Source organism: Erpetoichthys calabaricus, chromosome 6 (genome assembly GCF_900747795.2).
Source record: "Erpetoichthys calabaricus chromosome 6, fErpCal1.3, whole genome shotgun sequence".
In the NCBI taxonomy this organism is placed as follows: domain Eukaryota; kingdom Metazoa; phylum Chordata; class Cladistia; order Polypteriformes; family Polypteridae; genus Erpetoichthys; species Erpetoichthys calabaricus.
In genome coordinates, this window is record NC_041399.2 from 124,309,388 (window position 1) to 124,336,412 (window position 27,025).

Below are 27,025 nucleotides of genomic sequence, written 5' to 3' on the forward strand. Positions count from 1 at the left end.
GCACACCTGTGCTTCAATCCCCCTAATGATTGAGTCCCCAACTATCACTACCTCTCTCTTTTTGGGAACTGGTTTTGAGGTGACCCGTAGGGGCTCCTCATCCCTGCCTACCTCCTCAGAATTATCAGAGACACCGTCCAGCTCCGCAAGTACATGATAATGGTTTGCCACTTCTAATTCTGGGGTTGATGCCCCTGGACAGTGTGCACTCTTTGCATTAAGCCTTGTGACCGTGACCCACCTGTTTCTACCTGTCTGGTCTGGAATCTCCTCCTGCGCCACCTTGGGGGTGCACACTATCTCTCTAAAGGACACCTGGGCCAAGTCTGCCAATTCTCTATTACAACGTTGGTCAGCCAACTCCTCCTCCAGTTCAGTGACCCTGAACTGGGTACTGTTGTCATTTATTTACTTGGCATGACTCAGAGGACAAAAGGTTGAAAAATTTGACCAGAAAATAAAGTAAAAAATGATCAAAATAAGAATAGCACGGTAAGATATAAACAAACTTCAGGGTGAGAAGTTCATTTCTAAAAGTACTCACTACGTAAGTATCTTTTTTCTATAGCAAATAGCCTGTCACAAAGGTTTTATTCTTTGATCCATCCAGAAACTCGGATGCTAGTGTTACTACAATACCATCTCAAATATAGCTTGAATTGCAGCATCTCATGATGTACAATAATCAACCATGTGCCTGATGATGAACATCATTCCCAACAGAAAATTTTCTGGTAGAATTATAAATATGAAATCACACTGTGACGATATAACTAAGAAAACAAGGTTCCTTATGGGTTCAGTCCAAGGATAAAGTTAGGTTTATCTATGAGGAGAATGAAAGGCCTTCCCTTCTTTAGTTAAGAATTGGTAATAGCTATAAAAGGTAAAGTCTAAAGAATAAAGAATGCAGGTGTGAGAGTAATTTCACATGTTGTTGCTAATTGCCTCATTGATCTTTCAACAGTTCCTTAATCAAAATTTGTAACCTATCACCATACTTTCAGGATACTATGTACTATTTAATGTAAAACTATATATGCTGCCATTCCACAATATAAGAATGTATATGCCAGCACAGAACTACACGCACATCAAGTCTATTCTGACAGAATTACTTGATGCAAGGCAGGTTTTCCTTACCTGAACAGGGCTCCAGTTTAATCCAGGTTACACTGACACAAACCCACATTTGTCCACACTTGGTCAATTTGGTGCTGCAAGTCAACCTAACACTCTGTTTTTAGAACTCTGGTAGTCCCGGAATAAACATATTCAAGATGCAGAGAATATTCACACATAATGCATCTCACCCGGGAAACAAATTAGTATGCTGTCTGGTGGCATTTATAACCACTAGCATATATACAGTTTTGTCAATAGCAAATGAATGCAAAATAAGCATATATTTTAATTTTTTCTACTGTTTCAGAGCGCACCTGCCTCACAGTTTCAATTCTACATTTTGCACATTTTTATTGTGTCTGCAACTGTTTGTATTTTTTTACAGAATCTACAAATATGCAGATTCCATTAAATAATACCATTCATTTTCCACAGTATGAATTTATTTGGGTGTACACATGAGTTTACATTGTAATAAACTGACCTTCCATCCATTCATGGTTTGAATTCAGAGCTGTACACATGGGGTCCAGTCCCACAAAAACCAAAACAGAAAAAGCAACTTCACATAACAGCTGGGTGTTTTATTTCATATAGGATGAGAACAAACATTTTGAATCTATTTATCTTTGAATGGTGTTATCTAGCTTCTCAGCGTTTACACATTTTTCAGTCCTTTGCCAGCATATTTTGAACATTATAAAAATAAGTTTTCTTGCTTAGTTAAATAAAATAATGCCATTTTTGCTGGCATTTGGATGATGTTTTCTGGAAACATTTAATCTAACCAGGAAGTTTTAAATCAAGTCTATTTTGCTAAAACTAAAAGATACTCTTTGTACAAAAGGAAGTTATGCCACTAAATAATTAGAACTACACAAACCATGTAGACAAGTTCACTTCTAAGAAAGCAAAATGCAATATAAAATTATTTTATAAAGCTCTTAGTATCATTTTTGAAAACAAGTTTTGACTGAAAAACTTTAAACATGCTTTATGTTAAATCCTCTGCAAGAAAATACTTTTTTTCTCAGTAATATAAAGATGTGGATATTTAGATTTCGTATGGAGTAAATATTTACTATGTAATAAAACACTATCTGTGCAGTAAGCTATTTATCTGTGCAATACTTGTTTATTTGTTTGTGAAAACAGTATGTAACATTAAAATACACAAAAGTAAACATTGATACATGTTATGTTATTTTATTAAAAGAGCAACAGTCATGTAAAAAAGCAGCAATGTGGAATTTTGTTTTGATTTGGGCAGGGGAAGATAGAATTAAAATAGAACAAGATGTTAATATATAAAAGTTTTTGGACTTGGTTGCAGAAGAAGGTTGGGATGGAGGACAACTCCGGGACACTCAGTGTCACAATTTAAATGATTAAGTGATTATTTTAGTACTGTAGGCACCTGTACAAAGAAGCTACAGTAGGGTCCATGAGCAAGAAAGGTATGTTATAATATGATATATTTTTCAAATATACCAGGCAGCTATTTGTGCTCTTCAAATTATATCAATATTTCCAAAAAACAACAACCACCACAGCTGCTACTTCATTAGATCTCAAGTACATATTTAGATAAGTAAAAAGCTGTCAGTGGACTGAAAAGCAGTTTCAGATTGACTGTTTCAAACACAAATGCCAGCTATTCTGGAACACCTATGGTATTCCCCCACAGATCAGACATTGTTTAACATACAACCTTAATTGATGTTTTTGCATTAACATTTGTTTATTTTTATCACTGTAAAGAATTTGTTCAAATATTTTAAAAATAACAATGACAACAGAATTAGATTCATGTAGAATGCATAAAGTACCCGTTTTAGTAACATTTTAAATTATCATTTAGTTAAATACTAAGATAAAAAAAATTACATCAATCTACATTGATTACATCAAAACTTTGATCTACAGTTCTTGGTGATTGTTTATGGAAACTCTATGACTAAATGTACTAAATGTAAATCTCTTAAATATAAAGATTTTGAAAGATGTTCCTGAAGGAAAATCAAAATATACATTAATATTTGCCCACAAATGGACAAGAAGCTGAATAGAAGGAGAATCCCCAGCTGCATGAAAGCCTTGGCTGGTGTTTCAATAACTTGTGACGATTTGTTTTACTTTCAGGAGTGACTATCAGGTGTATAAAAAAGGAAAAGCTGAAAGTTTTATTTTTTTTAGAAAGTTTCTTTTTTAAATTAAATTTCTAAAATTCACTAATACTTTTTAAATAGGAGATTTTGAAATTTACAGAAGTTAGTAAAATGTTCTCTATTCAAGGTATCTGAAGAAAAAATGAAATTGTCTTGACAGGTTTCTTTGAAGAGTAAGGATATCCAATTTCAACAAAATCGGTCCACAATTAGTGGTATTGTTTCATGTGAACAGACAGCCATGGCAATGACAATATGTACTTTTAGATTTTATGTGAGCGCATCTAATAAAGGAAGCCCTTTAAAGCTGTTCCTTGTTATGTTGTAGAAAAATATTTCAGTTTTTTCTTCATTTCCTTTATTGTATTATAAAATATGCATTTGTCATTGTAAAAAAGAAGCTTTTGAAATGTGCATATTGGATATGATTATTGAAATGCTGTTTACAATATTTATATATGCAAAAGTTTTGCACAAACACATTTTAATGTTATTTCAGTTATTGTAATGTACAGCATAATTCTGTATTGTAATAAATCTCTGTTCCAATGTTTCAGGCTCAAGAATTTTTCTTGCTTTAACCCTGAAAATATAACATGATTGAACAGAACTGTAGTATATTGAATCTATACAGAAATATTATAAATTAGTCACTTTCTTGTTTGGTTAATTATTATTATGCCTTTACCAAAGAGAAATGACAAGATACAGATACAATTTTGTATCTACATTTCTGCAAATAATAGAAGTGATTTAGAGGCTGTGATTGAACCTGCAGCTATGTGGTTTGATGTGTTGTCTGTAATTCCTGCTTGAAAGGTACCTAGAACATCTGGTAATGAACTGAGACTGAGACTGCAATAGATGTTAGGACAAAGTATAGCTAGAATTGCCTCAGGTGGTTGAGCTGCCATCTGACAGGAAATCCAGAGAAGGCAGAAGTGAATAACAGGAGTTTGAGAGAAGTGAGGGTACAAAATAGGTGACACTTGATTCAATTAAAATGTTTTTACAGTCAACCCTCTTTCTTGGAGTAGAAAATGAAGAGTATATGATGAAGTCAGAGAGGGGTGGAGACAAGACCAAGAAAAAAAACAGCAGAAAGGGTGGAGTTTAACAGCCAGACTGAAAGTTGTTCTTCTGGGAATATATGTTGCATTAAATTATAAGTCGAAAACAAAATTATAATATAAATCTAAGTTTTTGTGAGTACTTAAGAAGAAAGAATACAAATTAGTTTAGCTATTTGAATAAGTATTACTGAATCCTTGAGACAGACTAGAAACACATTAATTGGTATAGCAAAAGCAAAACTCCATCAAGCTACACAACTTTTCCATTGTGTGACTCGCTGCAACAAAATTATGAAGCAGCAGGCCTGTGTGTGTGTAAGAGTTGACAGTCATCAAAAAGTACAATATTGAAAATACAACCATGAGGAAAAGGAAAACGAAAAGATGTTAGTCTGTCTGATGCATTGTTTTTGCCATATGATGACAGAAAGGAAAAAGGAATAAGAAAGGGATATGATTGCAGCCAAGCGCACCATACCTGAAAAAATTTCTTGTTGGCACCAGCGCTATTAAACTGATATTAAACAGATATTAATTTCCTGTAGGCATGTGGCAAACTCATGATACCTTGGAAATTTTAAACTGTACAGAACAGTTGTCACAGAGTTGTATCAATTTTCATCCCCTGCAATTCCATTTTATTTGTTCTTGGGGGTTCCTTAAAATGAATATGCCATTTCCACTATCCTACAAGAAATACAGGAGGTTCAAAGAACATTTGCAACGTTTCTTGAAACTTATGTACTGAGATTTATAAGACTTTAATGTCTAATATTGCAAAATATTCATTTTATAATTATTGTGATTCCATGAAATAAATCATTTCCTTTATTCATCTCTAGCAAAAAAGCATCTTACCTCATTTTCTTTTATAATTATTAATTTTTGTTAATCAGTGCATGTAGCTAAAGCATCACATTATTAGTATTCCTATATAAAATCAAAACCTAGTTTGAATTAAAAACTACTTTTTAATCCATTCACATGAATGTTAAATTACTGATTTACTGTGGTCCAAATCCCTATGTACTTCATGAAATTCACAGTTTTAAGAGGATTTCCCCTTAAATAAGTCAACTTTAAACTGTAATATGTATGCATTAAGTAAGTATGTGTTAGGTGAACTTGTAAATAATATAAATTTAATCTTTTCCACATTTTAAACAAACTAAAAATGAAATAATATATAGTATATTGTGATATAATTAGACATTATAGCTCTCATGTCAGCCCACTGCACTCAGAAATTCACCAAGTAGGTACAAATGAAAAAAGTACAAACAAAGTGAAATGGCTGCACTCCTAATACAAAGCAAGGGTCAGTCTGGCATCCTGGCTAGTGACTGAGATCCCTGCCCCCAGTATTTTATGCTACTACCCAATCCATTTATCTCTCTTTCTTTCTAATATGTTGGTGCAATTGTCTATTGGCACTGTGCAACACACAGTATATGTTATTATTTTTGCATACACTTCAGATAGGGGAAATCCTTTGTTTAAGAAGCAAATATAAAAGTAATAAAAATATGAGTTTTAATGGCTATGAATATTGTTAATTTAAGCTGTAAAATATTGCCCTGCTGTCATGTAATTGCAATGGGTAGAACAAGTTTAGGATAGACATAAAACAAGATAGACCTGGTAGGGTCCATTGTTTAAAAACAGCACTCTTGACTCCAGATTACCTCCAAGCACAAGTGTGAATAAATGTATATTGATTGCAGCAGTGAAAGGTGTATGTGGCCCTTAAGTTATAAAGAGTCTGTGGGGGACTGGCAATACACCTGAAGAACACCTCAAGAGCAGTAAATGATTTTTGCAAGGACAGGGTAGCACTGAAGCCAGTAAGGCTGTCTGACATTGTAAATGTGAGTTGGGAACACTTAAGGTTTACAAAAGGGAGCTCTAAGGAGATAGTTCTAGAATTTCAGAGTGTTATTAAAAATAAGTGATTTTAGATTTAAGTAATCCCATGGTTGTGTTTAATGCTTAATACCAGTGGCCTCTTGAGCTTAGAGCCAGGATGATTACTGGAGAAATAACTGTAAAAGACAAAGTAGGAAATGGTCAGAATGTGAGTGGAAACGATTATTGTGTTTTTCGAAGTGCTATGTGTTTTAAAAAAATGTGCAAGTGTGTGAGAAACCCGGATAATTCTGGATCAGTCTCTCTCTCTCTGGTGATGACAAGTGGTGCAGCCATAGTTTGTTATTCTTCTGCTTTTCTTTTATATTTTGTGTTTTTCCTAGATTGTCCCTCCCTTTTGTTTTGCATAATAATACTATTAGTATAGTTTCTTCATACTTCTTCATGGCTTCGGTTGGCACACAGACTGCCCCTAGTAAAACCTTTAATGAAAACAACTTGGCCTCTATGTGAATAAGTAATTAGGCCTGCTGAGATTTGCTAATTAGCCTGAAATTGCTGCAAAAAGAAGCATTTAAACATGATGTAACATTCATGAAATTGACAGTCATAGTGTTTCAAATGCCTGTTTTAGACATAATAACATGCCATACATATTGTATTGTATTTACATTCTATCTTTGTGAAATTATTTGTCTTAAACAATTTATAAACACTTGATTTAAAGCTATACAAATGTCATAGATGAAAATGACATTATTTTGATCACATTGATTGTACACAATATTTAATACTGATGTAATGACATACATAAATAAACCCATTTTGTTTGGCTTCTGCAAATATATAACTGTCTTGTGTTGAGCTTTCTAAAAGTATTTACGATTTACTCAGATTATACTGTAACATTTTGGACTGTTTAATCAGTGATGCTTGAATCTTTTGGCTTGACAGAAAAACGTTTTAAATACATTTCCTGAACCTGTAGCACTCATATTCGAACTGTACCACCCTTGAAAAACATAGCTCTTCTGTTAATATAATTGTTTCATGAATTTAATCACTGAATAACTTTCTTACACTTATTATTTTTAGTGATTTTTATAACTTTTTCTGTAAAACTTCAAATCCAAAAATGTGTGAAATGTTTTTAGGATTAACTCCCTATAAGCTTAATTAAGCACATTCCGTAATTAGATAGATAGATGTACTTCAGTGTTTGCATTTATTTTTTATCATGAATACCTAATGAATAATTTTAACTTGTACATCAAATCACATATTATTAATTGCTATATGGAAAAAAAATACAAATATTTAACAATTTATAAAAAAATAGAAAATACTTTTTACTTTATTTTTTAACTATTTTCTTCTTTATTCCATATTCACATCTACTACTACTAATAATAATAATCCTTTTTTGTAATGGCTAAAGCAGAATTAAAATACAGAACTATTAGATACCTAAGACCACTTGCTTCAAGAAAAGCATCCTGTTTTCTCTTGCAAATGTACTTCCCCTTTGTTTCTGCCAATGTGAACCAAAATGGCAAGACATTAAGGCATTCATTAAAGGAATTGTATTAAGAAACATAGTTAGGGGTCTGTTCCAGAAAGCAGGATTAGTGTGAAATCTGGAGAAAGTAAGTTGGAATCCCATTCAAGAAAACCTGTGTTTCTGGAAGAGATTAAGCCAGAGTTGTCTGACGGAGTGGTGGCTCTGAGGCTAGGGATATGCACTGGCAATCGGAAGGTTGCCGGTTCGAATCCTGTAAATGCCAAAAGGGACTCTGCTCTGTTGGGCCCTTCAGCAAGGCCCTTAACCTGAAATTGCTGAGCGCTTTGAGTAGTGAGAAAAGCGCTATATAAATGCAAAGAATTATTATTATTATTATATGTGGGGCCAAAGATGAGGATAGTGTGATAATCCTGGCTTTTGGTATGGGATCTGGATCAGAATGAAAGATTTGATAAAATCCATCTCAGTTACTGGAGCAAACAATGCTAATCTACAAAAGAGAAGGTTTAAAGGGAAGGATTAAAGCTTTGAGGCTGCAGCAGAGCATCCAATCATAAAATCAAAGTCTATAAAAGTCATGTCAGAAATGCTGATCCCAGCTGCACTATTCAAGAAGCAGAAAATGCTGACAAAATGTTGAAAATGTTGTGCTCCTTCCTGAATGAGCAGCCAGCATAGAAGCACAACTCCCTCACCAAATTATGTGAAGCGAAGCATAATTAGATCATGCATTTTAGCATGCCTAAAGGAGTGAACATTGTCTGCATGAACATTGTCATTCCACATCTGAGGCTTTCATATATCTGAACAACCTTCTAAAGCATGAAATGTTGAAAGCTCATTGTAATTTGATGGATATTTCCTGTTTATTTTTTTTAAGGGCAGTTTTTTCACAATATTGGAAAAGCTATACATATATGCAATACATATCAGCAAAGCAATTGAAAGTGTCCCTGACTTTGAAGCACTGTCTGCACACACACACATACTCACATGCTCCTAAAACAGAAATACAGGTAAAATTCCGTTACAACAAACTGCCAGGGACCTAAAAAATATTTTGTTGTAATGAAAATTTCTCTATTTGTTGCTATAGTGCTTTCTTTAACTTGCGTCCAGGTGTTTGCAATCATTTCAGTAGCTTCTTTCGTGTTAATTTTAATCTTCTCCTGTCTACAAGTTATGCTGATGAGACTTTTTCTCAGCATTTCCTTGTGATGATACACTTTCAGGGTGCGAATGATGCCCAAACCCAATGGCTGAAGCACTGCTGTGCATTTGGATGGGAGGAATTCAACGTGAACATTATCTAAATGCAGAAGCATGTTGCGGGCAGCACAGTTATCAATCAGAAGCCGAATCATCCTTTTCTTCTTCTTCATATTGTGAGGTTTCTGAACTCTTTTGGGATCCTCCCGACCCAACGGAAACCTGATAATAAAATGTGTCCCGAAGCGCGATTGCTGCGTCTGTGGAAGATTGTTTGTACATTGCCGGGGCAGGGCAACAGCAGGCTAACAGTGCTTCAGTGAAGTGCCAAAGAAGCGAATCCTAAAAGATCGTGGGCACACTATAAGTCCCTGTCTTACACCCCAAAACATGAGGCTGAGTCTCAGTACTTTAACAAAACTAGCTTTATTCAGCTTGAAACAGGAACAGCACGGTTATTTATTGTAGCGTGATCTGCCACTCTCCTATACTGAGACACAGCAGTCATGCAGGGTCATGGCCAGGTTAGTGGCCAAGTAATCCTGTTCTGTGCATTTACAATGTTCCTTGCATCACCCATCGAGATCTTTTCTGTTTGCTTCGGTGAAGAGCCGCAGCTGAGCTATGAGCCTGCTGTTGCTCGGGCAACAGATAAACAGTCTTCCAAAGATGCGGTAATCGGGATGCTCTTCGGTGTGTTGTTCAGCTGGAGGAGGTCCCAAGAGAGTTTAGAAACCTCACATTTTCTTGAATGAGTGTCGCATTAATAGGAATGTTTCTTGAACAAGCATCACTGAACCACATAGAAACGGCTTTTATGGCATCTTCAAATGCAGCAGTTCACATACATTTGCATCCCGAGATTTTTCTTCTTTTTTTGCTCAGTTTTTCAAGAAAGTTGACAATGTCAATGGCAAAATTCCGAATTCACTGGCAACGTCTTTTTTCTTTTTGCCGCAATCGAGAGCTTCAAAAATGTATTTTTTTTTCTAATATGAACTGTTATTGTTTTTTTGTGTCTGCCATTTCTATAGGAGGGTGATAATGAGTTAAATTCCAATGGATGTTTTTCAAATGTTGACGAACAATAAGCAAAAGGTATCACTGAAAACAAAAACAACAAAAAAACAGTACAAGGAAAGTTAGACAAAAGAAATGTTTTTTACAATGTTTCTGTTCAGGGATTGTTGTGCACAAGTGAGCTGCAACCACAGAACTAACTGCTCTGTGGATGATTCATTCCAGCATTTCAAGGTCTTTTGGGCACTTCGTTGTACTGAAAGTATCTGCTGAATGTACTTCGTAGTAACGAGATTTCAGTAGACTCGTGTCATATGGGGAAACTGTTGGGACCATAAAAATACTTCGTTGTAATGAAAATTTTGTTGTAAAGATATTAATTGTAACGGAATTTTACCTGTAAATAATCGCCATCAAAGAGGTATTCCACAGAGTCACAGGTATGGCAATCAAATTTAAACAACTATGGCATTTCTGAGCAGTAATAACTTCATCCCCTTCATCCCCTCTGCAGTTGTCCCATCTGATTCTCAGGCTTGTAATTCCTGGCTGATCAACTGTCAAGAGCTCAACTCATAAGGGCTTGTAAATTTTGTCGTGAACACACGTTAATCCGGCTCATTGTGTCCAGGATTGCCTGATCTTATTAAAATCTGGTGCTGTGGACCCAGCTAATCCTCTGGTGCAAAATACAGTCAGGTCCATAAGTATTTGGACAGTGACAAAATTTTCAAAATTTTTGCCCTGTACACCAGCACAATGGATTTGAAACAAAGCAATCAAGATGTGATTGAAGTATAGATTATCAGATTCAATTCAAGGGAAAATATTCTATGAGCTGTTCAGAAAAGACAGATATTTTTATACATAATCCTCCTATTTTCAGGAGCTCAAAAGTATTCAGACAAACTAACATGATCATAAATTAATAAATAATCACTCAAATGTTCATACACTTTTGAGCCCCTGAAATAGGGGGGGGGGGGCGCTATGCAGAAAAATGTCTGTAATTCCTAGAAGGCTCATACAATATTTTTGGTAAACCCCTTAAATTACAGCTAAAAGTCTATAGTTCAGTCAGTCAGTCATTCTCCAACCCGCTATATCCTAACACAGGGTCACGGGGGTCTACTGGAGCCAAATAATTGCTTTATTTCAAATCCATTTTGGTGGTGTACAGAGACAAAATAATGAAAATTGTGTCACTGTCCAAATACTTATAGACATGACTGTAGCACTAAAACAAGATGGGATTCTTTCTGAGATTATCTAATATCTCTTTCTGGAACATTCTCTAGAAACATGCTTGGCCATTGAGCATTGGGCATAAATCAAAAATCAGAGTTGATGGAGATCTTAAACTCTTTAAATATTTATTCATAATTTTGGACACTAGTAAACATGTAGTGCCAGGGGAATTTGAGTACTCAATATGCAGATTAGCAATGTGAAATTTGTATTTGACTCTTGCATCACATCAAGAAGCTTTATTGTGTTCCACTGTAGATACTGTATACCCGGTCCAGATGGTATTGTTACGACTTCAAAGAAGACAGTATTTAAGAGTTACCAGCAGAAAAACATATAAAAACAGACAGGATGTTAAAATCAGAAAAAACAAAAAATGCCATATGACAAGCCAAGATAAAGGACACACAAAGATTTTCAGAAGCAAGAATTCCCCAGAAGACCTTATATGCTGTGACCATGAAAGACACATTCAAGACAAGTATGTGTGCCCAAATGGCGGACACTCAAAATGGCAGTGAACATATGTGACCCTAAGTAATGGTTGAAATGTCCCAAAAATAATAAATGATTACAAATATTGACACAAGATATCTGAAAAAACTACCAGAAGTAAGATAACCCCTAACAGGAATAAAAAGACAAAAAGCACAGGAGGTGGTAAGTGTATTTTAATAATAATGTTGCATGTGCATTTGTTCTGACTAAGAAGGCAGTCAGACCAAAAAATTCTTGAGTGAGAGTCAGGAGAAAGAATGAATACAAAAAGCAAGCAAAAGTCAAAACAGAAAGTCAAAAAGAGAGTAGTCAAAACCAAATCTTAAACCAAAAATCAGAGACAAAGGGCAGATCTTTATTTTAATAATAATTATATAATAGTAATTAATAATCAGAGTATCAAAGAATATAATATGCTATGTTTTTTCCAATCTCAGATACAAGTGACTGTTTTGGGGAATCTTTATACTGACAAACCAATCACATTACACTGGTACAGCTTCAGTGCATCATGGGAGAATCCCAGTGGAAATGGGCTATGCAAAAGTCAAAAACAGCAGTGCACAACATCAAACCAGAATGGTGTCAGAAAAGATACAAAAAAATAATCAACTTCAAAGTGTAAGTTCCAAGTAATATATATTCCTGCTCAGAATTAAGTCCCTTGGGTATTAAAACCCCCAAAATGACACCAAGATTAATTTTCTAGCTTCCGACTTAAAAACAAATGCATATCATAACTTTCATAAGCTTAATATTTGCTTTTTGCATAATAGTTTCTAAATAATGATCAGTTTCTAAAAAGGTATCAGTATATCAATAAGGTGTTTTTAATACCATTTACTTAACAGCATGAAAAATGGATGTTTATTAGTACTTTTTACCAACAATGATGTCTAAATAGCATATTTAGACAATTAAGCCATTAGCTATCCAAGCTTACAGTTATAGTACATTTTCTTATGTTTTTGTGCTCTGCTGATTCTAATTGATGTAGGGAAGATTGGAATTTTATGGATTTTCAGAACAATGTGTTTATTTTGTTTTCAACAATGCAAACATACAGAACATTAGGATTTTCAAGTACTAGTCCTTCAGACTTTGCCTTCAGATAGGCACTTACAATAATTTGGTATTAACCACTGTTGTTATTTTGAGATTTTAATTTGCTTAACTGTGTTCCCCAATTAATTTTTTTCTTAACTGTTCAGGAATTAACACGACAGTACAAAATAGCAAGGTAGCTGACAGTTAATTAGCTAGCTCCAATCCATTTTTATCTGAATAATCTTTATTTCATTCTTTTAATGAAATATTCAGAAAAAAATAAAAGTTGCTAAACTACCTGGAAAAGTAATATGTACTTTAATACAAATTTCTGATACAGCAAAATTATGTCAAGAACAGACAAGACTTTCTAATTAAAAGGTACGGAGGCACAAGAACTGGTTAAAGTGAAAATCTTTGACCATTATGATTCTCCACCTCCTGCCAGAACCAAGATTAGCCAGTCCTGTAGTAGATGCTGTGCAAACAGTGTTTACCTACTGTATGATGACAAACATATCTAAAGTAAGAGCCCAGGCAATTCAATTCAGCAGATTATGTGTTTTCAGATGTGTTCCTAAAGTACCATTGTACTCTCCCATCAACAACTGTTTCTGTCTAAGTAATTAAGCTTACTGTTTCATTCACAAGAATGTATTTGTTTTCTTCAGGATGCGTTGTAAAGGTTGCTTTCATTACTTTCAAACTGCATTTAATTAAAGCAGTCTTTTAATGAAAAGCACAGAGGTGCAACTGAACTGGAATTACTTTCTTTATGGACACCCATGACTACTGGAAACAGTAATGCAATTTTTTAAGTACAAATAAGAGTGTATTAAGATTCTTCAGAGTTAAAGACCACAATAATAATACATTTACTATGTCAGTTTCTGTAATTGCTTGTCCTGATCAAGGTAGCTGAATATTTCATTTAACATTATAAAATTAATGTATATTCATATACTGCCTGATAGAGTAAGAGGATACATAAGGGTATATATATATATATATATATCAGAATGAGTGAACTTGGCTAAAAACAATGTAACCAACTTGAACTTGAGGCCCAGATCTATTTTACTTAATCCAAAAATGGTGACAAATTAATTGTATCTGTTTTTTAATGCAATTCTACATAAAATACAAAAAATATTCAAGAAAATTACATACATTTTACCTTTTGGAAATATATTTTTGTAAGAATGAATGGGCTTGCCTGCTGCAGTTATTCACTAACCTTTCTTCTTTCTGCAGGTCTTTAGCTGTGGGACACCAGTATTCAACTCTAGGGACTCAGCCAATACTGTGTGGTAGCATTCCAGGCTTAGTGCCAAAACAACTTAGGTTCTGTCGAAATTACGTAGAAATCATGCCTAGTGTGGCAGAAGGAGTAAAAATTGGAATACAGGAGTGCCAACATCAATTCCGAGGACGAAGATGGAATTGCACAACCATCAATGATAGTTTGGCCATCTTTGGACCAGTGCTCGATAAAGGTAAGCAAGGGCAACAAAGAGGAAGAATCATTAAGCATTAGTATACTGTATGTCCAAGTGCTTCAATTTCAGAATAATGTATTATTTGAGAAACAGTCAGAAGAATAATAAACTTAAGACCTTAGAATAAGTATACATATAGTCTTTATTTAGAAACCTCACAGATACAGTAGTATTTTATTTGCTTCAGCTGGATTAAAATAATATCTACATATGAAACAATGTTAATTTTGAATTAATGGCTACATTACAAATGGCTACATATTCAGTAATACATTGCAGAGTAAATAGTGAACAGATTTAAAAAATGTTGCTTAATAATATTAAATTATATCCAATTGTAATACTATTTACAATCCAGTATGTGGATTGTAACACCCGGGGAAATAGGACTATTGACCTACTGTATGCAAACGTTAAAGACGCATACAGTGCCACCCCGCTGCTTGCGCTTGGGAAAGCAGATCATAACCTGGTTCTGCTTCAGCCTCACTACAAATCAAGAGTGAGGGAATTACCTACAACCACACGCTCATTCAGGAAGTAGTCCCCTGAGGCAGAGCAGGCTCTGAGAGACTGCTTTGGAACTTCAGACTGGGATATCCTGTAGGGATCATATAGTGAGAACATTGAGGAGGTTGTTGACTGCACTACTGACTACATCGACTTCTGTATGGACATTGTAGTTCCAGTAAGAACAGTACGCTGCTATGCTAACAACAAGCTATGGATTACAAGTGACATCAAGGGCCTTTTGAACCAGAAAAAAAGGGCTTTTAAAGGCGGTGATCAGCATGAGCTCAAGCGCGTGCAGAAGGAACTCCGAGTCCAGCTCAGGGAGGCGAAGGAGCAGTACAGGAGAAAGCTCTAGCAGAAGTTGCAGAATAACAGCATGAAGGAAGTGTGGGATGGGGTGAAGATCATTACTGGCTGCAGCTTGAAGCGGGGTGCCACCATCGAGAGAGATGTGGAGAGAGTGAACCTGATGAACAACTTCTTTAACAGGTTTGACCACCCTAACCCACTCTCACCTCAGAGTACTGCATTCTCCACCCATCCTTCTGCTGATACCAGCATAGGAGAGAGTTTCTCCCCACCCACAATTACAGCAGCACAGATAAGCAGAGAGCTGAGGAGACGTCGGGCCAGCAAAGCATGGGTCCAGATGGAGTATCGCCACGACTGCTGAAGGCCTGTGCGTTGGAGCTGGGGAGTCCTCTATAGCACATCTTCAACCTGAGCCTGGAACAGGGGAGAGTCCCAAGGCATTGGAACACATCTTGCATCACCCCAGTCCCAAAGGTACCATGTCCTGGTGAGCTGACTGACTTCCGGCCTGTTGCTCTGATGTCACATGTGATAAAGACCATGGAGCAGCCGCTGCTTCACGACCTGAGGCCACAGATCTGCCACGACCTCGACCCTCTGCAGTTCGCATACCAGGAGAAGGTGGGAGCGGAGGATGCCATCATCTATATGCTACACCGATCCCTCTCCCACTTGGACAGAGGCAGTGGTGCTGTAAGAATTATGTTTCTGGACTTCTCTAGCACCTTCAACACCATCCAACCTCGGATCCTTAGTGACAAGCTGACAGAGATGGGAGTAGATTCGTACCTGGTGGCATGGATTGTGGACTATCTTACAGACAGACCTCAGTATGTGCGTCTTGGGAATTGCAGGTCTGACATTGTGGTCAGCAGCAAAGGGCTGCATCAGGAGTGGACAGGAGGAGGAGTATAGGAGCCTAATCAAGGACTTTGTTAAATGGTGCGACTCAAACCACCTACACCTGAACACCAGCAAAACCAAAGAGCTGGTGGTGGATTTTAAGAGGCCCAGGCCCAAATTGGACACTGTGATTATCAGAGGTGACTGTGTGCACAGGGTACAGACCTATAAATACCTGGGAGTGCAGCTGGATGATAAATTGGACTGGACTGCCAATATTGATGCTCTGTGCAAGAGAGGACAGCGCCGACTATACTTCCTTAGAAGTCTGGCATCCTTCAACATCTGCAATAAGATGCTGCAGATGTTCTATCAGACGGTTGTGGTGAGCAACCTCTTCTATGTGGTGGTGTGCTGGGGAGGCAGCATAAAGAGGAGGGACACCTCACGCCTGGACAAACTGGTGCGGAGCTGGACAGTTTGACCTATTTGGCAGAGTGACGGTCGCTGAGCAGGCTCCTGTCAATCATGAAGAATCCACTGCATCCACTGAACAGTATCATCTCCAGACAGATGTTGTTGATCTGTTCTGCCACAGATGTCAAACTGTCCAGCTCCATGTCTACAATAGAGCCTGCCTTCCTTACCAGTTTGTCCAGGCGTGAGGTGTCCCTGTCCTGGTCCACTGACAGACTGAGGAGATCGTTCCTCCCCCACACTATGGGACTCTTCAATTCCACCTTTGGGGGTAACCGTTAACACTATACAAGTTTATTGTCTATTATACCTGCCTTGCACTCTCCACCTTGCTTTTTTTTGTTTTTTTAACTTGCGCTGCGTTTTTATTGCTCTTTAATTAATATTGTTTTTATTAGTATGCTGCTGCTGGAGTATGTGAATTTCCCTTTGGGGATTAATAAAGTATATATGTATATAAGGAAATAAGTATTTCCCTTTTCTAATAGGTTACACATTTCCTAAATTCTAAAGACTAAAGTGAGCTACAAAAGCTAGGTAGTGGCAATAAGTTACAACTCCACTTGCTGGCGACTAGGTTTTTTAGTGCTCTAACATTAACAGTGGTGTCAGTTGAAGCACTGCACATCATTTAATCATCAAACTTGTGTTAAGAAACAATCTTTGGGTTCCTTTATACCGACAGCAATACACCTAATGCATCACTGTGATGGTAACTTCCAAGTCAGATGTTTTCTTTTCTTTTTTTACATTTTTTTCATTTTTAGTCATCCTAGTGCCTGTTCAGACCATACTGTGTGTGTAAATATGTATATTTATTTAACTATTTATGTATTTATTTATTAAAAGAGCTTCTGTAAAAAAGCAAAATTCCAACAAGGGACACATAAAGTTCTATCTATCTATCTATCTATCTATCTATCTATCTATCTATCTATCTATCTATCTATCTATCTATCTATCTATCTATCTATCTATCTATCTATCTATCTATCTATCTATCTATCTATCTATCTATCTATCTATCTATCTATCTATCTATCTATTTCACACTTTATTGTTTTTACCTTCTATATTTATCATCCACACTGAGCTAACATAAAAAATACTATAATGGATTTGCTGATTTGCAAAGCTTTCCCTTGGGGAAAAAAAAATTGACATGAAGGCCATGTCAATAGATAATTATATGGTCTGAAGACAGCAATTAAAACAGACATGAGCTGAATATTTTCAATTTATTTCTGTTTTCGTGCCCTACTGTGTTATGTTTGATAAAAAATATATATATATATATTTTGACATACTGTTAAAAGTTCTCTTACAACCTGGGATTGTCTGGTATCCTAGACAATTTTCTTTTAATAATCATTTACTACGAATGGAAGAAACTGTGTTATGTACAATTCAAAATGCATAGCTAAACACTACTGTGTAATGCATTTTTAGATAATCTGGAATTTTATTGACTTTTACATCCCTAAGTTTTCAGTACAGTCTCACATAGAATCAAACCTAACAGCAACCAATTCAAGGCACTATGAAATGAACACCAGATACAGTAATACACCCAGAATAACTAATCCAAGCAGGGTGATTTATAATTGTAAATACATTTAACAGTGTTTGTGTGTAGATTGTTGTTAAATTCCAGCTGCTAGTGGTAAGCCATGTCGTGGTAATGTAGTTCAAATCAGGCTGTGGTCTACTTAATGCACTGTACTAAGTTAGACTGATTCTCTCTGTTACACTAAAAAAACATGAATTAGAGTAGCAAATTTACACTAAGAAAAAGCAATAGTGTGAAAACAAATTAAGATCAAAATTTTGTTAAACTCCATAAGTATTCTGGGAGCTTTGGAAGAACAGTAGACAAGAGAACCAGTGATGAATGTGGAGAGTAAGCACTAAGGAAAGCCGTGCAATCATCCTAGTGGTAGAATGAAGGATAAGGAATAACGTACCCTCACTTACACTTGACAGCAACTGCTAGACCTGCAGCCTTTGTCTCCCAGAGCACTGGAACTAATCACAAGGCTGCAAGCAGAGCTACTGTGTAGATGCCAGCAAAAGAGAGAAGGAGCCCAGCTCCTCAACAAGATAAGTGACAGACCAATGTTACCACTGTGACAACTGGTTGAAAATGAAACACGCAAACACACACATATGCGAACGTTATTTTGTACCAAGTAATAGTTGGGCTTCAGCAACATGTTATTTGAGAAATTTCTTTTTCTTCGGTTTTATTCTTGAATAAAAGTATACTTGTGTGAAAGTGTTTCTTGGATATTTGAGCTTAACACATCCTACACTTCACATCAAAATTATGTTGTTATTACTATAACATATGAAAACATTTTCTGTTTTAGCCGTGTGTTCAGAATTTCTTTCCCTGCATTTCCTCTTTCATTCTATATTTACACAGATCATTGTAGACACAGAACACAAATGAAATGTATTGTGACGGGCGGTCTCGGCCATCACCCAGCCGGAACACCAATGCAATGGATGACTCAGGGGATAGAGGATTGCTGAGGCAGCCCTTCAGGGTGGCTATGGCACCATGGTCTCCCGCAAGACATGCTGGGAGCTGGAGTTTGGTGCAGCTCTGTTGGGTTCCATGGGGGCCGCCAGGTGAAGCCGCAGAGCCATTCGGTAGATTTCCAGCACACCTGGGAGCGATTTCAGGTAATCCTGACTCCCAGGTGCTGAATAAAAAGGGCCTCCTTACTCCATTCGGGGAGCCTGAATTGGGAGGAGGTGAACAAAGCTTGCCGGGGAGAGCAGTGGAGGCAGTGAAAGAAGGAAATGAAAAGGACTGTGTTTGATTAGCAGTGCTGTAGACTGTATTGTGCTGAGTGGAGCAAAAGGAAAGCTGTCCATGACTGTAAAAAAACGTGCTATTAGGCAAAGTCGTGTCCTATCTGACTGTGTCAGGTTAGGGTTGCTGTATGAGGCGAGCTTCAAAAAGGCGACCTCAATTGGGCGCAGCGAATAAAGGCGCGCGTAAATAAAGGCGAGCTTCAAAAGGGCGACCTCAATTGGGCGCAGCGAATAAACCACGTAGATATTTTATTATTTTCTAAATTATCTACGAATGCCTTTATTCGCCGCGCTCAATTGAGGTTGCCCTTTTGAAGCTCGCCTTTATTTACACGCGCCTTTATTCGCCGCGCCCAATTGAGGTCGCCCTTTTGAAGCTCGCCTTTTTGTGCGCGACCTTATTGAAGGATACCTGCTGTATGTGCTCCTGGGCTTCACAGTGTGTATTTAAAATTACAGTAAAATCACAGTATTTCATTACCTTATAAATGCATCACCAGATAAACACTGCAACACAGACTTCAGCTGTGAGGAATGCAGCAGGTCAATGCCTTCGTCTGACTGAATTTGGGAGGGGGGGGGGGGGGGGGGGGGTTGTGGTTGTCTGGTGATGCTTGTAGCAGGCTGCGTTCTGCTAATCCACACCTTTGCAAAAGAAAAGCAGGCTATTAGTGCAGCGATAAGGAGCTGGGAGCTTCTTGGCATATGTCAGGAAAATTTAAGGAGGTCAGGGACAAGGAAAAAAAATCATAAGCTTCAGGAATTCTAGTTTTAAATCTGAGAATGTTCCAGAATACCAGCTGCCATCTGCATTCTGCATGACCTTTACTTACAATGACATTACACTTGTAGTCTCAGGCTCCTCTCCATTTCCTGGACTGTGTGCCTCTGATGATCAAGTGAAAAGACAGCTGGCTTGAGGACTGGATGGAAGCAGCCCCAGGGTATATTCAAGAAAATTATTATTGGATGTCATCATGAAAAATCCCCTCTATCCCCTCTAGGAGTGCCTCTGGGGATCTTTCCTACCCACTGCTATCAGGCAATTTAATGCTTCCTGCCTACGTACTCTGCCCCCTGCATTTATGGTCAAAGTTCATTTTGAAATTTTTGCACAATATATATTTATTTATTTATGGATGGAATGGTTGAATATTGATTGAATGATTGATTGATTGTCTGTATTTTTTGTCCTGTGAGTAACGGACTTCAGGAATGGGCTGGCACTCTGGCTAGGATAGTTCATGGAACATTACCCAGCCACAAAGCCAGTTTGTTGGAAGAACAGAAGGACTATTTACCTCCCCAATACAATAAGTGGAACTCCTCTGGGACGACAATGCGTACACGGATGCCTGCAGGGAAGGCTGGGAGTTGCACAGCCCTGCAGTGTTATACCATGCTGCCGGGGGAGCTGCAGGACAAATCTTCCTCACTTAAATAAACTTCCGCATGACCCGAAATGCCTCCTGCCAGTAATGTTGTGGCACCGGAAATGTTTCGGGTCCAGCTTAAAAGAGGAAGAGTTTCCTTTATGGGTGGTCAGAGTCAGGAGGCAGTGAACAAAGATTGCCAGGAAGAAAGAGAAAAAAGGAGAAGGTAGAGAAAGGAAGAATAAGTGTTATGAAATTGTTATATCACGTGTGCAGATTTGTGTTATAATAAATCATCATTTGAGTTTATATTTGTGTTGGTGTATTGGAGGGTTTTGGGGCTCAGTGGTGCCCCCTACAGGTCACAGTCTGTTTCCTTATATTTTTATGGTTCTGCTGCTATGTGCATTTAAATTTCCCCTTGTGATTAGTAAAGTTTAACTAATCTAATCTAATCTAATTTTTAAAACAATTAAAGTTTCTGAACATGCCTCAACATTTTCTAACTTTTAACTTGTATCAACTGCAACTGTGCTCAGCACTAAAGACATACATCTTACTTTATCTGCACACGACCATTCTCTTTTCTCTTTTGCAGGTTTTCTCTGATCAGAAAAACTGTTTCAGTCCTAAGCTTCATGTTAACTTAGCCCTTTTATTAACCCTTCCTTCAGTGCTCATTGGATATGAGCTCTTGTCTTATCTTCACCACTTTACCACAAAATGCCCTTAATTGGACTTTGCCCTAATCAGCTCTGCCATCTTTGCTCCCTTGGTGTTTCTGGTACATTTTTGCATTCTACATTTTAGTTATATCCCTGTCTATATGGGCATTGAATTATCATTTTCCTTTGGGTTCAGCAATTCCGTACTAATCTGTACTATTATCTGCTGTCTTTTCCAGTCCATCTGTTGTAATAATCTGCGCCACCATCACCTCTTCAAGGTACCATGCTGCCCCCTGCATTTATGGTTTGAGTGACAGGTTCCCCAGATGTGCACATGACCATCATCATCAAATTCTTCTATTTGAAGCCTGTAAACCATCAGGACTACTTTAGACCATCTATGATAGGTAGAATGCCCAGCTTGGCGGTCCTTTGGCATTAACCCTGTAGATTTTGTTTTTATCTCCAGCCTAACTGAAGATTTTTTTTTTGTATCCTGGCCATCCAAACTTACAGTTTCCATTGTTACATACTGCATAATATTATCACCTAATTTTGTTTGTTTAGGAGGGAGAGTGAAAATGCGGGTTCTGCTTCACACTTCCACTTCCCTTTTGGGAGCCCTTGAACCCAACACCGTCGGTAATGTAACCGTATGAGCTGGACAATGAGGACACCAAACAAAGCAAGGGGAAGATGCAAAGTGCAGAAATGCTATTATTAAAAACAAACAAAATAAATCCAAACAATGTTCAAAAGAAAGTGCAGTGCTGCAAAACGTCAATAAATAAATAATCCATTAAAAATAGAGTGAAATGTGGAGGTTAAAATAATCCAATAAATATTCCATTTAAAAACGAGGTTAAAAATCAATAATGGCTGGAAGCAGTCCTTTAAAAACCCCGGTGCCTTCTTTAGCTGGCGGCTCCCCTGCTTCTCTTATCCGGGCCCTGCAACAGGAGAGTCTTCTTACTGGTTTGGTAGCTTTCCGAGCCCTGGCTCCATATGGCTCCTCCCAGACTGAAACTCGGGTTTCCCAAGCGACCAAGGCTCTCACACTGGGGCTTCAACCTCCCAAGCCTCTGACTCCCGCCTCTTTCTGCGGCCTTATGCGGCAAGCCGTCCTCGATCGTGGTCACTCCTGCTCATCTGTAAAACTCAGTAGGAGTGACCCAATCCATCCGGCCCTACCCCCCAAATGTGCCAGCCAAACACCCCGCTAGGGCTCGCTTCCCAGATGCCTCTACTTATTACAGCGAGCCTGCTCTTGTTCACTTGCTCACTCTTTCCTGCACCGTCTTCTTCGCCAGTCTTCTCCCTTTTCTCTTTTGTAACCACCATCCTTTTCTTTATTTGTCTTTCTCCTCTCTGTACTCACGCTTCTCCTATTTGTAATGGGAACGTGGCATAGGTGCGGCAATTAGCAGCTCCTGGTATCAATTACGGACATGAGTGATCCCACACTTGTGCCCAGGAACTGCTCCACCCCCGCCACACTACCACACCTCCTCTTTAAGCCGCAATTATTTATTTAAAACTGGTCTTTCCTTCTGAGCTGCGGACCCGCTATACCACAGGGAGTGATATCATAAATTTATATTTTACAGTGAAATGTTAAAATAAGGGGCAGCATGGTGGCGCAGTGGGTAGCGCTGCTGCCTCGCAGTTGGGAGACCTGGGGACCTGGGTTCACTTCCCGGGTCCTCCCTGCGTGGAGTTTGCATGTTCTCCACGTGTCTGCGTGGGTTTCCTCCGGGCGCTCCGGTTTCCTCCCACAGTCCAAAGACATGCAGGTTAGGTGGATTGGCGATTCTAAATTGGCCCTAGTGTGTGCTTGGTGTGTGGGTGTGTTTGTGTGTGTCCTGTGGTGGGTTGGCACCCTGCCGGGGATTGGTTCCTGCCTTGTGCCCTGTGTTGGCTGGGATTGGCTCCAGAAGACCCCCGTGACCCTGTGTTCGGATTCAGCGGGTTGGAAAATGGATGGATGGATGTTAAAATAACTTAATATTTACACCTAGGAACTACAGTTATAGTTAGACTTCATTGTTCTAGTATCGGTCCTAGCTGCAGTACATTGTATTGATTGTAAGAGGTGCACATTTCTTTTGGAAATAAATCGAAAAACAAAATGAAGTCTTTTACTAAGACAGAAAATAGAATTAAAAACTGAAGGAAGTCTTTTGTAAGGATTGTGAGTTGTTTTTAAGTCAGAGTTTAAGTGTACTTGTAGTTTAACAAGAATTGCAAAGAGCTGATCACTAAAGATTCTATTACTACTCTAGTTACTAGAGCCAAAAAAAACGAAAGAGGTATGAATCAAAAATAGAATATCAAATTCAGTATTAATCAACCACATTGTTGCATAATGTCTGGATGCACCTGCCAGGCTTCTAGCAGAACAGAGCATGAAAACATCACAACAGTGGGGGAGCATGAAGGTCCCTTAAACACTCCCAGGAATGATTTTCATGGCTGTAACCCAACAATAAACAAGATATGTCACCAAGGAGTGTCTCCTACAAGAGTCTGAAATTCACTGTACTTCAGATTCAGGTTCTCTGTGTATCTCTATGGGAGCAAAGAGTGAAACTACCTCTGAGCAAGGACTAGTGCTAACTGGTTTCAAACATGAAATGTGAAATGCTAGGTGTAGTTTAAAGTGGGGTGGTAAAGCCAACCTATATGAGAGTTAGCCTGTCTATTTACTATGATATAGAGAATGATGAAATGCAGTGTAAACATACAGACAGAAACCTTCAATTGAATATCTTTAATGGAAAACAGCATTTTGTTTCCCACACAAAAGTTTGAGTTTTTCACAGTTTATGATTGGCAAATTGCTTAGCCTGAGGATACTAGCATTACTCAGATTCTTTTCAACTTGATCGCATGTAGCATGGAGAGGAGCAATATTTTTTATAAGACTGGGGACTGTCAAAGAAACAGACTGTAAATTCAACAGATTAGGCTTCAAACTATAAAAGCTTTCAAATGATGCCATTTTTGTTCCAGAGTGATATAGCACATTTTTGCTACATTTGCATCTACTGTGCATCTAATGAACTTCTCTAAGGTGTAGTTCACTCAGTCTTCACATTTGACTGAGGGTGATAGCCCAAAGAGAGGTTTAATGTGCATCCCACCTTATCACAGAATGAAACTAAAGTAAAGAAACTAAAACTAAACTAAAGTGAGAACCTCTATCTGAATTGATTGGTGAGAGAAAACAGTGTAGTCTGAAAATTTCAGCCAAAAATACATCAAGAAGTTTTTTAACTGCAGGAATTTCCTTCAGAAGGATTTAAGTGGGTGCTTTTAGATAAACAATTAATGGCTAATAGAATTACCACATTATTATATGACAGTCAAGTCAAGTCAAGTTGGGGAGCATACACTGGTACAGTGCGTTGCCGCACCCACTACACAACGAAACAACTCGGGATCCCGGTTTGCAACCCCCCAGGCAGACACGCGGTCCAGTCCCACCCTCCGGAAATGACCTTCTATCTGCCGTAGCCAGGTGTTATGTGGGCGACCCCTTGGTCTGGTCCAGCCACTCGGGTCCCCAACAATGAGGATCTTACGAGCTGGATCACCCTTGGGGAAAAGCGCCACATGGCCGTAGTGCCGTAACTGACGCTCCCTCACAATGTAGGCAATGTGCCTCATTCGAGACTCCATGAACAACCGCTCATTCGACACAAAGTCAAACCGACGGTACCCAAGGATTTTCCATAGAGACACAGTACCAAAGGTGTCCAGTCTTTGTCTCAGGTCATGACATAGACTTTACAAATATTATTTCAATTGAAATGCTTCTGCATCAGCTATTGACTTCAATTAACTTAAACTTCAACTTCATTGAAAGGCAAAATAGCTGCTAGGAATTTCCCTTGGTGTTACATCCATACACATAACAAAGCACATAGAACTAAACAACACAATATAAAATACATGACACCATTTCAACATTACATATAGTAAACCCAGATATCCATCCATCCATCCATTTTCCAACCCGCTGAATGCGAACACAGGGTCACGGGGGTCTGCTGGAGCCAATCCCAGCCAACACAGGGCACAAGGCAGGAAACAATCCTTTGCAGGGTGCCAACCCACCGCAGTAAACCCAGATATATAAAATAATATAGTAAAGTAGAATCACTCCTACCCAGTAATAATAATAATAATTCTTTGCATTTATATAGCGCTTTTCTCACTACTCAAAGCACTTAGCAAGTGCAGGTTAAGGGCCTTGCTCAAGGGCCCAACAGAGCAGAGTCACTTTTGGTATTTACGGGATTTGAACCGGAAACCTTTCCGATTGCCAGTGCAGATCCCTAGCCTCAAAATATATTAGTTACGTCCTATTTAAAATAAACATAATTTATACTGATTGGAAGAGGTTAGAAATCAAGAAGATACAGTTGAATCAGAGACCGTGTTTAACCATAGTGAATGCAGTAGGAAAGAAACTGTTTCTATGTCTAGTAGCTCTTAACTTTAATGACTTGTAATGTTTCCTTGATGGCAACAACTGAAAGAGATGGTTGCCTGGGTGAGTGTAGTCTTTGCTTATATTTTTGGTTTGTTTCCTGACCCATTATTATTATTATTATTCCCATGCTAATTATTCCTTTGATATTCAAAAGTGTTACTCTGATGACTCCAATTAAATACTTCTATCTTAAATTCCGGCTGCACATATTTTCAATATTCTGTTGCATAATATAGGTTGAATCTAGTAACTTTATTAATTTTCTGGGGTTTGTCATTCAGGCAATTACTAGAAACCTCTCAGGAAGTACTACATTTTCTGTGACCTTTTAAGGAATATCAGAATCAAACTTTCAAGACAAGTTGTCAGCTTTCCCATTTTTATTCCATGGTTATACATTACAAAATCAAAACTAATCAAAAATGTAGCCTGCTATGTTCATCTCTGAGCATATTTAAAATAAACTGCATTCTTGTTGGCTGTATAAATAACAACAGGAAACTCAGCACTTTTTAGTCATTGTCTCCATGCACCAATTTTAATTGACAACAAATCTCTACTCCCTACTCATAATTTTGTTCTGCTGATTAAAGGTTTCAGGAGAAAATTCCAAAGGATGCAACGCGTCACTGTGGTTAGTTCTGTGAGATAAAATGGTATCCACTCCAACAATAGAGAAAACTGCCTCAGTTACGTTTAGTGAAGTCCAGGAGCTGTAATATCAGAAAAGAAGTGAACAGTTGTTTAAGCATATCCGTAGACTTTGGAGCCTCGGGTGTCCAAGCTATTGTATTTTGAGTATTTTTATATGTGACATGATTGGAGAAATAATAGAACTAAAATGTTTCATAAACAACTAGTAATGATGTGATTCCGGCACCACAAAATAGCAAAAATGGACAAGGCCTTCAAAAAGACCTACAAAAACAGCCCAAATATACGCCTCACCCAGGGAGGCCTGATTCTAGATGACCGTAAAGCTTCAGGCCATACCAGGCTCCAAAACAGAGAACAGACTTTTAAAGTTCAAAAATCACTAGGCAGTCTCAGATTTCTCATAATCTGTTTCACAAGAACTTTATAAAAGATGCTGTTTATTTACAAAGAGAAAAAAGAAAAAAAAGCACAAAAGAGCAAAAAGGAACTGCTAAAGTAAACAAGTACCATAAACAAAATCCAAGTAAAGAATCCAATAAACAATGCAAAAAATCAGAAAAGATTGTAAATCCAAAAAAATATATAC

The 27,025-nt window shown here is 37.8% G+C and overlaps 1 protein-coding gene across 2 annotated transcripts in view; it reads left to right on the forward strand.

Moving 5' to 3' along the window:
- Nucleotides 1–27,025, forward strand: part of wnt3a (wingless-type MMTV integration site family, member 3A) — a 174,662-nt gene that overhangs the window by 94,573 nt on the left and 53,064 nt on the right. The window contains exons 2-3 of one of the 2 annotated variants that reach the window (XM_051928897.1): nucleotides 12,167–12,350; nucleotides 14,031–14,272. In XM_051928897.1, coding sequence (XP_051784857.1) covers nucleotides 12,241–12,350; nucleotides 14,031–14,272 — 352 coding nt within the window. In that variant the 5' untranslated portion in view covers nucleotides 12,167–12,240. The remainder of the gene's footprint in view (nucleotides 1–12,166; nucleotides 12,351–14,030; nucleotides 14,273–27,025) is intronic. The other variant, XM_028803906.2, reaches the window with a different exon arrangement.